This window comes from Chanos chanos, chromosome 7 (genome assembly GCF_902362185.1).
Source record: "Chanos chanos chromosome 7, fChaCha1.1, whole genome shotgun sequence".
Taxonomy (NCBI): Eukaryota; Metazoa; Chordata; class Actinopteri; order Gonorynchiformes; family Chanidae; genus Chanos; species Chanos chanos.
This window is the reverse complement of record NC_044501.1, coordinates 10,298,205-10,315,380: the sequence shown is the minus strand read 5'-3', so window position 1 is coordinate 10,315,380 and position 17,176 is coordinate 10,298,205. Positions and strand designations below refer to the sequence as shown.

At 47.4% G+C, this 17,176-nt stretch overlaps 2 protein-coding genes across 2 annotated transcripts; both read left to right on the top strand.

Annotated features, from left to right (window-relative positions):
• Positions 1 to 22: 22 nt before the first annotated feature.
• On the top strand, positions 23 to 4,123 carry cpb2 (carboxypeptidase B2 (plasma)). The gene is made up of 11 exons (XM_030779840.1): positions 23 to 165; positions 691 to 766; positions 1,032 to 1,156; positions 1,303 to 1,411; positions 1,529 to 1,630; positions 1,803 to 1,907; positions 2,361 to 2,471; positions 2,738 to 2,828; positions 2,983 to 3,185; positions 3,388 to 3,472; positions 3,668 to 4,123. The coding sequence occupies exons 1-11, from the start codon at positions 89 to 91 to the stop codon at positions 3,856 to 3,858; spliced, it is 1,275 nt and encodes a 424-aa protein (XP_030635700.1). The 5' UTR covers positions 23 to 88; the 3' UTR covers positions 3,859 to 4,123.
• A 240-nt stretch (positions 4,124 to 4,363) lies between these two features.
• zc3h13 (zinc finger CCCH-type containing 13) lies at positions 4,364 to 16,079 on the top strand. Its single transcript, XM_030780274.1, has 22 exons — positions 4,364 to 4,481; positions 4,973 to 5,116; positions 5,493 to 5,602; positions 5,797 to 5,911; positions 6,198 to 6,309; positions 6,520 to 6,647; positions 6,930 to 6,968; positions 7,116 to 7,294; positions 7,684 to 7,884; positions 8,291 to 8,449; positions 8,731 to 9,071; positions 9,219 to 9,683; positions 10,038 to 10,277; positions 10,399 to 10,681; positions 10,736 to 10,960; positions 11,237 to 11,346; positions 11,614 to 12,873; positions 13,249 to 13,821; positions 13,944 to 14,090; positions 14,542 to 14,742; positions 15,297 to 15,460; positions 15,764 to 16,079. Exons 2-22 carry the CDS (start codon positions 4,982 to 4,984, stop codon positions 15,941 to 15,943), a joined length of 5,367 nt encoding a protein of 1,788 aa, XP_030636134.1. The 5' UTR covers positions 4,364 to 4,481; positions 4,973 to 4,981; the 3' UTR covers positions 15,944 to 16,079.
• Positions 16,080 to 17,176: the final 1,097 nt, after the last annotated feature.

Below are 17,176 nucleotides of genomic sequence, written 5' to 3'. Positions count from 1 at the left end.
ACAGATCCACACAAATCGATATCATTCTCTCCCGCAGTCTGCTGACACAGATTATTATTGAAGTTTGTCATTTTGGAACAGACTGAAAATGAGCCCTTTTATATTTCTGGTTTTATTGATGAGTTTCGACAATATTCCTGAAAAATGCCATGGCAATCCAATACAGTAAGTCAGCGGTTTTTGTCATTTCTTCATATATTGTTTCATACATTGCCTACACCATATGCTTCGAATATTTTCATCTTATCGTGAAATACACCGCACAAATATAACAGAACCTGTTTTGAAGCGGGAATTAAATCACTTCTATGCCAAAGAGACTGCGGTAACATGGTATAATACCGTAGAAATGTGTGATGGTTTAAAAAAAAATGTTTTCAGTAAATGTTTTCAGTAATTTCGTAAACAGTGACAGGTGCAACAGGTGATCCAGGAGTAAAGTTCACGTGTACCAGCTGACTATGATCAAAAAACGTTTAGCTGGAAATCAATCAATACATCTGATTGTTTTTATTTATAATGTTTCTGGCAACCAACATTGTTTGCTCTCGTTAAGGTAAAGAAAGAAAGAAAGAAAACCAAAAGTGGCAGTCGAAAAGATCTCTCTTTTTTTTTAATCTTTGGAAATACAAACAACACTGATCTAAACGTTTTCCACCTCTCGTTCTGCTTCCCTCCTTCCCTTCACAGTGACCAAGTTCTTTCCATCAAACCTATTACATCTGAGCAAGTAGACATACTGAGGAACATAACCAGCAGCAATGAGGTAAAGGAGATCCAGTAGTTTTAACGGCTCTGTTCAGCCCCAGGTCCTCAACAAAGCTACTGCGTGTGAAGTTAACACCAAACTTTAGACAATATAACAACAGATCCAGTTTAACACAAGTTATGCTGTGTCTTTTCTTTTTTTTCTTCTTTTTTTGATTGTTTTGATTGTTTGAAAAGAAACTTCGACAAAATGACGACGTAGTTTCGCAGTTTTGTTTTGTCTGTTTTGTTCAATTCGCTCATGTCATCTGTGCGTTGATCAGACGGTGTTGTGGCAGCCTGCCTCACCAAGCTACATCACAGAAAAAACAGAGGTCCATCTGTACGTGCCGGTGTCCAGCGTGAAGACTGTTACAGACCAACTGAGGGAGAATGGCGTCACATACAGGTGTGTAACTGGGGTGAAGTCATGGAAAACCGTAGCTTGCATGTCGCAGTGCAACGTCATGGGAAAAGATGATGGCGTGAAAAGATATGTGAAGACGGGTGAAATGGTGTTTAAATTTGAATGTGCTTTTTAACTGTTTTGCGCAGCGTGGTTTTGGAGGACACTCAGGAGCTGATCGAGGACCAGAAAAAGAACAATTCGGCAAACCCTCGCATGAAGGGGATGTTTTTCGAAAGCTATCACTCTTTGGAAGACGTAAAACAACCTCATTTTTCACATGACATGCAGAAGTCGTTTTTCTGAATAAGAATGAATGGAATCTTATCAAAGACAACGTGATAAGAACCTCTGTTTTTGATCTCCATTGATCAGATCTACCACTGGATAAACAAGACAAGCCAAGAGTACTCACACATGGCAACGCTGATTCTGATTGGTTCTTCATACGAGAAGCGGCCTCTTTACATGCTGAAGGTATGAAAATAGCCCCTTCTTCCATACGAATAACAACGGTTTCACTCAGATGACCGGAGGTTTCAGGTACGCGCTCCACCAGAATATGGTGCTTCGGGACAAAGCTTGGTTTCTTTACACTATAACCTCTTCGTCTTCTTCATATGCCTTCCTCTCTGTTTCTATCCTGTAGTTGTCTGTACAGAATGGTGTTTCAAAGAACGCAGTGTGGATGGACTGCGGTATCCATGCCAGGGAATGGATCTCCCCTGCTTTCTGCCTGTGGTTTGTGAATTATGTCAGTATCATGCAAGTCCAGTCCACACGAATAGCAGCTTCTTTCTAATGTATTTTCTTGGATTGTAATAACTGTTTCACTGTACTGATCAACCTTTGGCCAATGTGGCACACTTGTGAAAAAAAATGTTTTAATTAAACAGCACGTTTTTGGTGTACTGTCATCAAAGAATGCTAATTTAGAGCGGAAACGATTTTAAGGAAGATCAGAAATGTTTTCCTAAAAAAAAAAAAAAAAAAAGTTGAGAGAAAGCGTACTATGAACCGGTCTCTAATGAGTTCAGTTTCACGATAACATTCTCCATCTATGCTAACTTAATGATAAATTCAGAGCTTAAAAATACTAAACTGTCTGATGTCACATGATTGATCTGTTGAAACATATCTCTTAAACAACAAAATAGTTGATATGAATGGTAATCTTGGATGTTTGACTCTTCTCTTTCTTTTGTAGGCAATTACATTCTACAATGTCAATAGTGACATCACTGCGATGCTGAACAACATGGACTTTTACATTTTACCGGTTATGAACCCTGATGGTTATAAGTACACATGGACTACGGTAAGACATTTACATTAATGGGAAAGTTTAACAGAGGGGAAGGAGCTTAAACTGGTCTTTAAACCTGTTCTACAGGGCCTTTCATTGTAATATATTGATCGCAAAGACCTAAAATCTGCCTAAAATCTGTGAGGACGAGCTATTTAAAAAAAGAAAACAAAAAAAAAAACTTTTTACATCACACACATTTTAATCGGTCTAAAAATATTCAGCGCTACCTGTTCCATTTCACCTCAGCACTATTCCCATTGTGTTCATCCAACCAGAACCGAATGTGGAGAAAGAACCGTTCCAGAAGCAAAGACAGTGACTGCGTCGGAGCAGACCTTAACAGAAATTTCGACGCCAACTGGTGCAGTGAGTGCTACCTGATGAAAAGAACATATCAGTTAACATTTTCCCTCATTTTCTTTCTGAGGAAATCCTCTTGAAATGCCTCTGTTTAAATATTTATTTATTCGTTTTTGCTTTGTATCATCTCGTTTCCCTTCTCTTTTCGGGCGCCGTGAAGCTCAAGGCGCATCTAAGAGGCCTTGCGACGAGACCTACTGTGGCGCGTACCCAGAGTCTGAACCAGAAGCGCAGGCAGTGGCGCAGTTCCTGCGCTCTCACAGGGACACCGTCAAAATGTACTTCTCCATCCACTCTTACTCTCAGATGCTGCTCTTCCCTTACTCCTGCACTTACGACAGGGCAGAGAATCACGACGAACTGGTGAGCAGCGGCAAAGTCCGAATTAAAGTATTCTGGGAGCTGTGGGGCTGCAGCACACTAACTGACATCTAGAGAGCGCTCTGCTGGATCTGGATAAAACTAGAGTTCTTCAGGTGTCTTGCACTTGAAAAGGTGACTAGATTGATTTGATTTGTGTGTGTGTGTGTATCTTTCTGTCTTTGTGTGTCTCTTTATGCTGCAGCTGGCTCTTGTGAAGAAGGCAGCTGAAAGAATACGGATTTATTACAGGAATGTATACAAATTTGGTTCTGGTGCTGAAACAATATGTGAGTGTTTTGATCTATCTTTCCTTAGCTAAAAAAAAAAAAAAAGACTTCCTCCAAAGTGTCATTACGGGCAATTCAAATACTAATCACTTGTTCAGACGTTAAAACAATAATTGCTCTGTTTACTATACAGATTTGTGCTCCCTGTTAGTTTAGAACTCTGTTTTCAACACATTTTTTTTTTCTGATTCATAGATCTAGCACCTGGAGGATCTGACGACTGGGCTTACAAACTGGGGATTCCGTACTCTTTCACCTTTGAACTTCAGGATCGGGGTCGATATGGATTTCTCCTACCGGCAAAGCTCATCAGCAAAGCCTGCAGTGAAGCTCTCTTGGCTCTCAAGACCATCGTTCTTGGAGTTCTAGAGAAAATACAATTATAACCGACAGGGAATTGGAAAAACGCACAAATATATATGTAACTCACACAAAGATTCATCCAGTTCTGCAGTGTAATTCGCTGTCCGTAAATAAAAATGTGAAATTTTTCCCAAGGTTTTACACAACAGCACACTAACAAAAGATACATTTTGTTAAATGTGGTTCTTCCAAGTACGAAGCCATGTTTAGTTGTGGGCAAACAGAGGCGGAATATACAGAAATACACATGATGCAAAAAACGGCAATAAACTAAATTTCTTTCATTAATACCACTTGCCACTCGTTTTTTTTATTAAATATTTCTCAAATAAAATGACCGACTGTCTCTTCTTTAAAACGGACACCGGAATTCGATCAAAACATAGTTTCGTTCAACGTTAAGAGCGAACCTGAGGAGCCAATTAAGACCTCCAAGTTCCCATAATTCTGCGCTCAGCGCGTCAAAGCAGCTTTCCATTTCTATGGTCGGGAAGTGTGTTGGTTAGCCTTTGCACAGTCTCGCTAGCACCATGAAGGCGGCTTGGGGAGCCCCGATAAAAGAATTGCAAGATTTTCGCTTGTAATTTCAAAAGAGAGAGCCCCCAAAAGTCTATTAAGCTGGACGAGACGTTTCAATAATTTTTGGGTGAGTTTTTCCCCTTATATTAAAATAAACTGATTTATGAATTTAGTTAGCTTGGAAGCATTCCCAGCTCTGCATGTAGCATACTAGAACTACACAGCCATGGGTTCTAGCCAGACAGGCCTTGGAGAACATGGGCAAAACTGTTTACATTCTGTTGTTGTGGACGTGCAAAAATAATTAACGTACCAGAAAGGATTATGTGTGGTCACCGATCTAGGACCAGCCAGCTTCGCTACCTTGAGCTAACATTTATTTGCGGGCGCTTAGTCGAGATGTCCATTCATTGATGGTTAGCATAGCTAGCTAACTAGGATTCACAACACAGTCAACAAACTGTTAGATTTTATTTCGATTTTGATAGAGGGGTGAAAGGTAATTACTTGGAAAGATGCTGTTTAGCCGTACGTTTTACATGCTATCGTCCCAGGCTTTCGCTAAAACGTTTCGCGTTGAGCGCTTTGACATTTGTGTTGGTTGTTAAAATATTGCAGCCCTGCAGAATGTCCAAAATAAGGCGGAAGGTAACAGTGGAGAATTCAAAGACCATATCTGACAGCAGTAGCAACACTACCCCCTCACGTCGGCCCAGCGTTTTCGAGAGACTCGGACCCAGTACTGGAAGTAATGCTGCCGAGGTAAGTATCTCAACTATCCATGAGACAAAATCAACCTAGCTTTTCTAACTGGCAGAGTATGCAGTCCTTCGGTCCAAGTCAAGTGCACCTGACTCTGGAATTTACGTACATACTAAGTCCCGATAAGCTGGATCAAGCCGGTGTGACGTCAAAACGTGGGGTTCTCACCCATAAAACGCACTGTAAACATGACGCATAGTCCAGTCTGCTTTTTGTGCATCGTCCCAGTACTTGGAACCCTTTTTTGTGCATATGTTTATTGCAGTGACCTACTCTGCTACTGCTTTGTTCTGTTTTGTCCTATGATTTGAATCAGATGGAATGCTTCATACATGTGTTCAGTGCTCTTGTGACTAATGTGATTGGTATCTGACAGACTCACTGTAGAAATTGGTTGAAGACTGGAAATTGCAGTTACGGCAACACTTGTCGCTACACACATGGAACTCAGCCAAGGGGCAAAGGATTTACTGGAACATTTAACAGGTGAGAGATTTGTGTAGAACTCTCAGGCTGATCACCAGTAGTATTTATACTGTTCAGATATTGTTCAGGGTTTGCCTATTATTTCAAACATATTTCAAACGTTCCGATGAATAAGGCCAAGGGTATTTTTTGTGGAGTTCGTTTCGCAGTCTTGTGCTCTGCTCATGTGTGTGTGTGTGTGTGTGTGTCTGCAGGTCAACTGAGAGACCCACTGGGGATCTCCGTGAGAGGATGAAGAATAAGAGACAGGATGTAGATGCTGATTCGCAGAAAAGAGACCCTGAAGAGCCTACTTCACCCACAACCAGAGTAGGTCTCATACAAAACCCATTCTCTTTCTCTTCACTGGAACACACACACACACACACACACACACACATACGTACATACACACACATACGTACATACACACACACACACACACACACATGCATACATACACACACACGCACGCCCATACATACACAGCTTTCTGCACCTTCCCCAGGACTCAAAGAAAGGATTGATGTGCAGTGAATAAATCACAGAACAGAGCAGTGTTTATAGGTGGAACAGTGTTTTAATTCAGCGTCTGTGTGTGTGTGTGCACGCGCAGCAGCGAGATTCATCCCGAGGAAGACACAGAGAGAAAGAAGACATAAAGATCACTAAGGAACGCACGCCAGCCAGCGAAGAAGAACCAGCAGAGTGGGAAACCGCCCGTGAAGGTCAGACTCTTCAACAGCTCCGTTAAAAAACACGCTTCTGCTTATCATTCTTAATGTTAGGAATATTCACGTGCTTACTCGTGAAATGTACAACTCTGTATGTCGCTACATAATTCCGTATTTGTTTCTTATTAGAGATATTGATCTGTAAATCTACTCTGCTTTCAAAACTATATTGAGTCGTACATTTATGAACTGATTGGTTCACAGATTCAGATAACGGTGATTACGACTACGAGCTATCTTTAGAAATGAAGAGACAGAAAATTCAGCGCGAACTGATGAAGCTGGAGCAGGAGAACCTGGAGAAAAGAGACGACATAGCCATCAAAAAGGAGGTACGATATAAAACCATGTCATATATTAAAGCTGCCAAACGCCATTGGAAGGGATTAGTAGTATATAATAATATTTATTATCATTATTATTATTATTATTATTAAGTTTACTTAGAGCCTCATATCACTATTGATAGTCTCAAAGGGCTTTTTACATGTCTATAACAAAGTCAAATCAAAATGATATTATCCATAAGTTAGGGGAAATATGGTGTATATAACTGTATATTAAACACAACAGGAGTACAGTGGAATGATCTGTGGCTCTTAATTTATTTGTAGGAGTCAGTAGCCAAGAACAGAACCAGCAGCACCTCTAAGGTATGCGAGTACAGAGAGGAGCTGTCTCCATTCAGTATCCATCTCTGCTGGTGGTAAAATTCACAGTAAACATCAAGTTGTTGGTTTATATTCTTTTCCCCCCTTTAATGTTTTTATTGTTTTTTTTTTTTTTTGCACCTGGTCTAGGCTTCTCCAGAGCCCGCCAGTTCAAAAGGGTCACCTTCGTCCCGTAAATCCAGCGGCTCCCCCAAACACAAATCCGGTGTGAAGGGCAGCAGCTCAGGCAAGAAGGAGAAGAAATCTTCATCTTCAATTATCTCTTCCCCCGTGTCCGACCAGACCAGGGCAGAGGAGGCAGAGAGCAGGTAGGCATCTGTGTCGACCACACAGGCTTGGCTTTGCTCAGTATTGCTCTGTCCGGGAGACGGTGTTTGTACTGAATCCTCAGAGAAACGGCTTCCTCGTCTGATGGGCTTTAAATTACATTTGGGGTGTTTTTAGGATCATTACTGGTCCCAGGTTAAGCTGGACAGTGCAGCCCATTAACCGTCCACCTGAATTTCGTCAAAGCGAGTCATACGAATTTGTACTTTACTAGGCACTCCACCGAAGGCTTGTTGTCCTACACTGACACTTTTAAAGTTATATGAAAAACAGTTGATGGCTTTGCTTTGAAGGGGTTTGTCATTGTTAAATGTTATTGTTTTGCCTCCTTTTCCTTGCCTTAAACGGTTACCCTCCAAACTTTCCTCAGACCCTCCAAGGCGTCTCACGGAAAGAAGAAGGGTCCGCGGACCCCCAGCCCCCCGCCCCCCGTCCCCGTGGGCAGCCCCGCGGTGGGCAAGAAGCACAAGGGCAAACACAAGAACAAGGAGAAGTCTGAGGACAAGCCCAAAGAGGGCAAAGAGAGGGGCCGCGACACGGAGAAACACAAGGAAAAGAAAGAAAAACGCAGGTCTGTGGCCCTCAGCTGACATTCTTCACCTCTGCTCCCCCTTTACCGATGACTGCCAGCCACTGCGCGAGAGCAGCTGGTGTAAAATCTGGTTTACTTTTTCAGAAATGAAAGGTTTTACTACCTTTTTTTTTTTTTTTTTTTTTTTATGTATTTGAGGGGTTTTGTTAATATGAGTCAGACACAGCGCAGTGCTGTGTTTTCTGCTGCGAATGCAGGTTTGCAGCTGATTTTGCTGATTTTAGCCTTTTTTTTTTGATGGTTAGGAAAGAGTGTTAGGTGTGGGGGCCAGGTATTGATTTTTTTGGAGGGGGGGGGTTATTTTAGGAGTTGGCACATCGTTTTAACACAGTACTTTGCCCTTGGCGCTCATTCTCATACGGTGACATTTTTTTTTTGTGTATAGAGATCGTTCGGAGAGTTCTCACAAAGCCAAACGTTCGGTGACATCAGAGGAACGTTCTGGAAGTATCTCTTCTCCACCCAAGGACATGTCTCCCTCCACCAGGAGGAAGTCCTCCTCGCCCAAGTCTGCCTCCCAGAAAGCTGCCTCTTCACCCCCAAGGCAAGTACCCTGCCAGCACAGCACTGAATGCAACGCACAGACTGCTAAACACAAGCAGAATATAGAGGAAAAACTATAGAGAACAACTGTTTGTCTGTGTGTGCGTGTGTGTGCGCGTGCGTGTTTGTCTGTGTGTGTGTGTGTGTGTGTGTGTGTGCGCGTGCATGCATGTGTGTGTGAGCAAAACTCTGTATTTGCTTTATTCCTGGTGCAGTGTTTCAAACTCCCACGGTACTGAAGTGTCAAAATTTCACGGCTTTTTTTTTGTTTTTTCATCTCAGGTCTCGGACTCCGCCGAGGCACCACCGCTCCCCGTCACCCCCTCCACGTCAGCACCACTCCCCCTCCTCCCACTCCGGCTCCTCCGCCCAGAGGCACTCCCCCTCCCCCCGTCGCAGGAGGAGCCCCGGCTCCCCCGCGTACCACCGCGACCCGCCCCCCTCCTCGTCCTCCCCGTCCGCCTCGCGCCGCTCCCGTTCTCCGCTGACCCCCCAGCGGGACCACTCTCCGGCCCAGCGGCGCTCCAGCCCCACGCGCCACCACTCCCAGGGCAGAGAGAGGGGCCGTGGAGACAGGGACAGAAGCCCGGGGATGCAGGATCGCCGGCACGAGCGCAGAGACGGTACCCTTAAACGTCACGAACGCATACTCTTAGAACTCCATTTCTCTAACATCGTAAAACGCAAGATGGAAATGACCGAAACGTTTCAACACGCGTGACATCGTGAAGTGTTCACTGTGATGTTCTGTCGACTCTTTTGTCTTTCAGAGAGCAGAGGGAAGCGTGAAAAAGACGGCGGTGGGCGAGATGACAGGGAGTACGACGGCGAGCAGGGCTCCTCGCGAGACGACCGCGACTCCAGAGAGGGTCGGGATCGGCGGGATGCCCGGGACCGACGGGACGTGCGCGACGAGCGGCAGCACCGCGACGGCAAGGACGCGCGAGAGGGCAGGCCGGAGACGCGGGACCGCTCCGGGCGAGAGTCCCTGGAGCACAGGGACCGAGAGAGAGACAGGGAGAGAGAGCGGGAGAGAGAAAGAGAGAGAGACAGGGAGAGGGACAGGACGGACACGCACAGGAAGGAGGAGGCGGCGGCGCAGGACGACAGGGGCTACGGCAGAGGGCACGGACGGGACGAAGGGCGGGCCGAGACGAGGGCGGAGTCCAGGAGTGACGGTCGCGCTGATAGGCCAGGAAGAGGGAGAGGGCGTGGCATAGAGCCCACAGATAAAGGTAAGAGGATAGAAACTCGAGCTCACTGCCGCACACTCTCTCTCTGCTGCGTTTATAAATTGTCCTTAATGCACTGGCTCCCAGCTTTGTCCTGACAAACTCCATACAGCTGTCTATCTGTTCAACCATCACCAACCCAGTTATCACCTTAATAAAGATTCACAGAGTTCACAGAGAGATGCCATTACTGGAACAGTGTAAACATCTGAAATGGAACAGGGTCTGGAATAGCTATAACTATTTGGAATAATGGCCATAAAAAGCAGTAGTTATTTGTGTGTGTGTGTGTGTGTTTTTTTTTAAGTGACTGAAGAGAGAGGTTTTTTGTTCGTTTGTATTTTTGTTTTTCCACAGGCTCTGCTAGAGGCACCAGAGCGTCACAGGGAGAGAGCAGCGGCCATGACTCCTGGGAATCGCGCAGCGGGAGTTTGAGGGAGAGGAGTTCTGAGAGAACCACGGAACGAGGAGCTGACAGGGCCACCGAGCGTGATCGCTACGACAACGACCGCCAGAGAGGGGATCAAGCCCGCGATTCGTCCTACGACAGGCGCGGAGGCCACGCTGAGCGAGACCGCAGAGAGAACAGGGACAGAGGTGTGGCGATGTGAATTCTTTGAGTAAAAGCGCTGACCTAGGATCAGCTTTGGCTTGTCTTCGTCTGCATGAGCGCCATTACAGGTAATAGTAACAGCCGGTCTTCGATCTGTTCCAGCAGAGCAGAGAGCGCCATCTGCTGGCCGCCACCAAGGCCGCAGCGAAGACCCCGACCGCGAGGAGAGGAGAGATGACCGCAGGGCGGAACGAGCGGACGACAGACGAGACGACCGCGCCCGCGAGAGGGAAAGAGAGAGAGAGAGGGAGCGCGAGAGGGAGAAAGAAAGAGAGAGGGAGAAAGAAAGAGAGAGAGAGAAAGAAAGAGAAAGGGAGAGGGAGGCGGAGCGGGAGCGCGAACGCGCCCGGGAGAGAGAACGCGACCGAGAGCGGGAGAGAGAACGCGAGCGAGAGCGGGAAAGAGAGAGGGAGGAGAGAGAGAGGGAGAGAGAACGAGAGAGGGAACGGGAACGAGAGCGCGAGGAGAGGGAGCGGGAGAGGGAGGAGAGAGAGCGGGAGAGGGAGAGAGAGAGGAAGGAGAGAGAGCGAGAACGAGAGCAGAGGGAAAGAGAGAGACAGAGGGAATGGGAGGAAAGAGAAAAGGGAAGAGAAGACCGGAGGGAACGACGCGATGACGGGCGAGATGAACGGCCCGGTCGAGACGTCCACGAAGAACGGAAGACCAGGTCAGTACCTGGACTACATTTACCTCAGCTGGACAAACCGGTCTTGTATTGACAACAACAATCTAACAGTCTTTTTTTTTTTTTTTTTTTTTCCAAACGTAGTTATTTAGATCATTTTAGTTGACCTTAAGACGGGTATCAGTTATGTCGGCTTTGGTTGTTTTGCATCAGATTTCCTAAACAGCTGATCTGTATGTAGAAGGGAGTTTTCTCTCATCTGTTTCACTGCGGTCATTAAGCTCAGGTTCCCGTGTGTGTGTGTGTGTGTGTCAGCAGTCGTAAGAGGCATCGTGTCGAGAGCAGCCCGAGTCCTCGGCCCTCCCCCAAACGAAATCGAGATGCCAGCCCCGGAGACAGCGACGGCTACAACAGCAACGAGGAGAAAAGTGAGTGCTGCCTTCAGTCGCTAGGGACAACCACTTTTACAACCCTACATGGAAAAAACTCTCAGAGCTGTGGCACTGTAGCTTAATCTAAATCAAAAATAGACCTCCGAATTAATAGAAGGACCGACAAAAACATTTTTTTGGTCTCTTTTTTTTTTTTTTTCTTCATCGCTTTTTCATCCTTCTCTTCTGTAGACACTATGCGGTGTTTCCAGTTTTTGTTTGTCTGACCTGGGGTATGTGATGTTTTGTTTTTTTTCCCTCCAGTGTCAGATAAACACAGGCTCCTGAGTCAGGTGGTCCGACCACAGGAGACTTCCCGCTCGCCGACACGCGCCGCCGTCGACGACAAGACCGGCCGCTGGAAGGAAGAGGATCGCCGCGGCGACAAGAAAGAAGGGCGGGGCCGACACGAGGAAGCGGACGTCCGCGGCGACAGAGGCGCGGTCAGAGGAGGGGAGCGACGCGGAGAGCATGTTCTGGAAAGCTCCGTGTCGGGAGGTTCCGACGCCTCCAGAAGGAGTAAGGACCAGCGCGACCTCACTCCACCTCCCGCGGCCCCCGCCGTCGCGGAGGAGCGGGATCCTGCCGCCGCGGGCCATGAGGAAGGGAAGAAGACTAAAAAATCTCTCAGAAAGGGCCTGAAAAAGAACAGGAAAGAGGAGGACACAGGCAGCGTCGGGGGAGGAGAACGCTTCAACCCCGAGCCTTTGTCTTCTACCCCCGCCAAAGTTCTTCCGTCCCTCCTCTCCCCGCGCAAAACCCCCAAGAAAAAGGGCGGAGACAAGAAACGCAAGCGCTCGCGAGGCGCCGAGTCGGACGCGTCGGACGATGAGCCGGCCGTCCACCACCCCCTCAGCAAGAGGAGGCGTGGCCCTAGAACTCCGCCCCCTATCATGAAGGAAGACCTTCCTTCCCAGAAGGCCCTCGCCGCCAGTCAGGCTTTGACCACGCCCATTAAGATGGACACGCACTTCAGCGACTGGTCGGACGAGGACGTGCCGGAGCGCGGGGAGAGCGCCGCCTCTCTACCCGCCGAGAGACCCCCGGCGGAGAGGCTCCTGCCCTCCGAACCTCCCAGGAGGGGCGGGAGGGGAGGGCGGGACAGGACCGATCCCCCCATCGCCCCTCTGCTGGGCCAGGAACCTCCCATGCTGATGCAGACCCTCCCCTTACAGCCGCTGCTGCCGCAGCACATGCTGCGCAAGTCCGCAGCCGAGCAGCCGAAACGCAGCAGCAGCCTAGGCAGCAACCAGAGCCGAGCCTCCTCCAGACGCCTGCGCTCGCCCTCCAACGAATCCGCCCACCGCGACGACGGGCAGCCGGGCCCCAGGTCCCGCCGGGGCAGGCTCCAGACGGGCAACTCCCGCGACAGAGAGAGAGAGAGGGAGCGCGAGAGAGAAAGAGAGAGGGAAAGAGAACGAGAGCAAAGAGAGAGGCCAGGCGCGAACGAGCCCATGGCGACGGAGAGGAAATCTCGTATCGACCAGCTGAGGAGAGGAGAGCCTAGTCGCAGCACTTCGTCAGGTAAAGCTCCTTCTACGCTCCTCCTCTTCCTCAGCTTAAAATACAGTCGTTTAAAGTGATCCCAGGCATATGTCAGACAGAGCTGAATAACGCTATTCACATAGTGAATGTGTTTCTACTGTGACAGTAACCTGATTTCGATGAGGAACTTGGTCATTTCAGTAGAGATTTTGAACCGCTGCAAACCTCACAAATTTTAACTGGGTAAAAGAAACACTGAAATTGTTAAATTGTACAAAAAAAAAATTCTATTACCTCTGTTAGTCAGTCATGCCTTTTTAGCGTTGGGGAAGTGATGCTAATTTCATTCAGTGATCTTGATCTATATTGAACGTTAGAGGGTACATTTTAATGTGGTGTGTGTCTGTGCTTCAGACCGACAGGATTCAAGAAGCCACAGCTCCCGACGCAGTTCTCCGGAGTCGGAACGGCAGGCTCGCTCCAGAGCCGGATCCTACGACAGCCGCGAGAGGGAGAGGGAGCGGGACAGAGACCGGGAGACGTTCGAGCGGGATTGGGACAGGAAAGACAATCGGCAGCAGCAGCCGAGAGACTGGGAGCCCGAGGCCAGGGAGTGGGTCGGGAGGGGCAGGGAACCGCTGCTTCTCCGCGGTAACCGGGAGCCAATCAGAGAGCGGGACCTGAGGGAGATGCGGGAAAGAGAGCGGCTTCTCCCCGAGGGGCTGCTGTCTCACGATCGGATGGAGCGCGAGCGCATGGAACGGGAGAGAGAGCGCGAACGGGATCGGGACAGGGGAGAACGCGACAGGATGCTGCCGTTTGACCTCCCACCACACGGGGAGCCCAAGAGCAGAGCGGAGATGAGAATGGGTGACTACGAGCCTTTACTGCCCCGAGAAGCTCTCGCTATGGAAACGGAGAAGCCTGGCGACAGTCAGCACGCGCCAGGGGAAGCCTCTGAGCCAGAGAAAGCAGACAGTCTTGACGGTAATCTCCGGTTTTTCTCATTTTTTTCCCCCCCTTTAATACTGCTACCAGTTTCATTGTTTGTTTTCAAATGGATTCGTAGGAAGATTGCTGGAGAGTTATGTCTCTGTGTGTTTCTGCAGAGGAGGATGATGGGAAGGGTGAGGATGCGCAGTCCGTCATCTCAGGCGGAGAAGAATACGAGCCAATCAGTGACGACGAGCTGGACGAGATCCTGGCGGACAGCGCGCAGAAGAGAGACGACCAGCAGGAGGACGAGAAGACTCCAGGTAGAAGACGCCACGTTCTTACCCAGTTTAATACGTTTAGTGTGTGTGTGAGTGTGTGTGAATAGGCAAACATGCACACTCACTCTTACGTAGCCTAACCATTAGCCTGATGTAGTTTTACCATGCTTGTATTTACACACCCGGCCTTGTAGCTATGAAGAGATGCCTGGCTATGAATACAATTTAGGTTGCGAACTTTTTCTTTGGGGGCCTTTTAAACTGGATGAAAGCATGGGGGTTGAAATAATGTGATGGACCTCACCACAAAACCAAGCAGCTGTGAATGCAGAGGACTTGCGTTATTACCGATAAACTGCCGTGCTGTAGACATCTCTTCTTCTTCGATGAAAACGTAATCTCCTTGTCTCCTCTGACCGAATTGCCCGCCGTCCGTCGGCGGACACGGTGAAGTTTCTCGGCTTTTTTGACGACTCGTTCCGTGCTGTTTCAGGGCCCGTGGACGTGATAGACGTGGACTGGTCCAGCCTAATGCCCAAGCAGAAGCAGGAGCCCAGGGCGGCCGGCGCGGCCTTGTTGAAGTTCACCCCCGGGGCTGTGCTCCTCAGGGCGGGCGTTTCCAAACGCCTCGCCGGGCCCCAGCTCCTCCACAGGGTTAAGGAGGTCTGCTCTGGGGAACTGGATGACCCGAAAGGTGAGAATCTCGCTTCTTCGGTTTATGGTAAATACTGCAGCAAGGGTCGTAATTAAAAGCATGAAGGGTGAATGTACTGTAAACAGCCACTCGCATCGTAACCTACATGTTGTGATGTGGGTCAAATGATTATATGGAATATTAGAATATTAGACTCCAGACTTCCCCAGTACTAGTTACATGGCCGCTTGTGCCACCCCCTACTAAATGTAATAAACTTTTAGTAGGACAAAATATTTCGAAGCAGAACCAAATAAATATCACTTTAAAACCTCGCAGAATATTCCTAAAAACTACCCTTAATGCTATTAGTTATGTGGTCACACAGACAGGGAACACTGAGGAGAACTGAGACAGGGCCCAGCCACTCTGATAATTCAGCTAGACATTTGACTCAAATTTGCTGCTACTTTAAGTACTTGCTCTTCCCTAAAATGGTTTTAAAACTACATTTCAATCTTTGGACTTATACATTACTGCTTCAAAGTCCCTGTTTCTGTTCATGTCAGTTAACTAAACTTAGTCTGTTGTCGGCCTGTCTTACACCCTCCCAGATGTTGACAAGCTGTTTGAGCATGATCTGGGAGCCCTGAACATGGCGGCTCTGAACAGACGCTCGGAGAGGGCAGGTCTGCTCAGGAACCTGGGCCCCTGCTGTAAGGCCCTGTGTGCTCGCAGAGACATCGCCATCCGCAGACAGCTTCTCAAGAACGACAAGGTCTGTCACCGCTTTCTCGTAAACACGTCGGAATTTATTTAAAGAAAAAAAAAAAAATCACTCTGCTAAAGTACATGAAATATGTACTGCCGTACACAGACAATCGTATGAATCAGTACCATGTTTGTGTTATAGATGATTATGAAGATATGTTTCTAAGTCATGTGGTCTCAAAATGTCTTGCATAACCACCAATTTGAATTTCAGGGTTTTTTTTTTTTTTGTTCTTCTTGTCTAATGAACTCTGTGGTACGCTCCAATAACTTGGAGTTTCACGTTCTTTCTCTCTGTTCGACTTCTCAGGGCACAACTAAACAGATGTACACGAGCGCTCCGGTCGTGGACAACGAGCTGTTGCAGCTGAGCGTGCGTCTCTTTAAAAAGAAAGTGTCCGCCTGCCAGTCCGTGGGACAGCAGGACAGGGCAGAGACAGGGACTGCTCCTTCGCAGCCCAACCCACCCGCTGAGGTGTGTGTGTCCTAAAGAGGCTGTTGGTGAGGATTGCGGGGGTGTGTGCGCGCGCGTGTGTTTGTTTGTGTGTGTGTGAGTGAGTGTGTGAGTTATACAGACCCCATCCCACCCCCAGGTCTCAAAACCAGCTCCAACAGTTATTGCTTTCGTCCCCGCGCCCCCCCCCCCCCCCCCCCATACATTTTGTGCTAAAACACTCAGACTGTGTCTTGAAGGAGTGAGATGGAAAAGTTAACCTGTACTCTTCAGTACAGCACCATAGAGACTACCTGACTGACTAGCCTATGGAGAGATAAAGGCTTCTGGCCGCTGAACTTAACTAAAAGTGCTGAAGAGATGCACGCAAAAGAACAGTCTTCATGCTATTCGCTGTTTAAGTTACTTTCTTTTTTTTTTCTTCTTCTTCTTCTTTTTTTAATGTCAGTTCTTCTTTCTACCAAAATGTATGTTTATCTGCTATGTTGTACATGGAGTACTAGAACTGTGCATTAAAACGATTAGATCTTTATGTCCTGTTGAGTCTTATCCTTGCTGTATTCTTAATCGAGTTAATGAGTGACGTTAACAAGCTGATCTCAAAAGAAACAGGGTTTTTAACTGTACTCTTAAAGGTAATTGAGCTTTTATTGGGAACGTTCCAGAAGAAATGATCAGGACGTTGTATCGAAGGAGAATCAGGAACAGTACATTCTGGAAGAGCAATCCGTCCTTTGATAACGTGTTCTGCAGGACCATCAGAATACAACATTTTAAACAGAAGCACCACGTCCATGTTCACCCAACCAATAACAGAGACCATTTTGAATAAGCTTCCTCATCTTAGAGGAGATGTTTGAAAGGAGGGTGGTAGGTGTTTTTTTTTGTTTTGTTTTGTTTTGTTTTTCTGCAGGGTTGGATCTATGCTCTGTTTCCAGTGTAAACAACACGTTAAACTAACCTGCTATGGCATGGACCTGACTGAACTCTGAGCAGAATGCCTCAATAGGAATCCATTGTTCATTTTCAAACCACAGACTGCAGAAAGCAACGAGCATAATACAGGTGCTTCTACTGTAACAGTGCAAGAAGACATTGTGAATTTATCACGAGGTGAAAGGTGGTTGACTATGGCAGCTATTATTCATTTTTTCCCCGGACGGAACTGGTCAGAAACGTGGAAAAGGACGTGAATCCAGGAATACAGCTTTGATTTCCGTTCTGTGTGTACAGAACGCCTTGAAATAATTGCCAAGATTATAGGAATTA

Bases quoted from the DNA above. Each gene is read 5' to 3' on its own strand.
- cpb2 (XM_030779840.1), top strand. From the start codon at position 89: ATGAGCCCTTTTATATTTCTGGTTTTATTGATGAGTTTCGACAATATT. The intron at 1,157-1,302 runs GTGTGTAACTGG...TGTTTTGCGCAG, and splicing joins GAGAATGGCGTCACATACAG to CGTGGTTTTGGAGGACACTC. The intron at 1,908-2,360 runs GTCAGTATCATG...TTTCTTTTGTAG, and splicing joins GCCTGTGGTTTGTGAATTAT to GCAATTACATTCTACAATGT.
- zc3h13 (XM_030780274.1), top strand. From the start codon at position 4,982: ATGTCCAAAATAAGGCGGAAGGTAACAGTGGAGAATTCAAAGACCATA. The intron at 6,310-6,519 runs GTCAGACTCTTC...ATTGGTTCACAG, and splicing joins GTGGGAAACCGCCCGTGAAG to ATTCAGATAACGGTGATTAC. The intron at 6,969-7,115 runs GTATGCGAGTAC...CACCTGGTCTAG, and splicing joins GAACCAGCAGCACCTCTAAG to GCTTCTCCAGAGCCCGCCAG.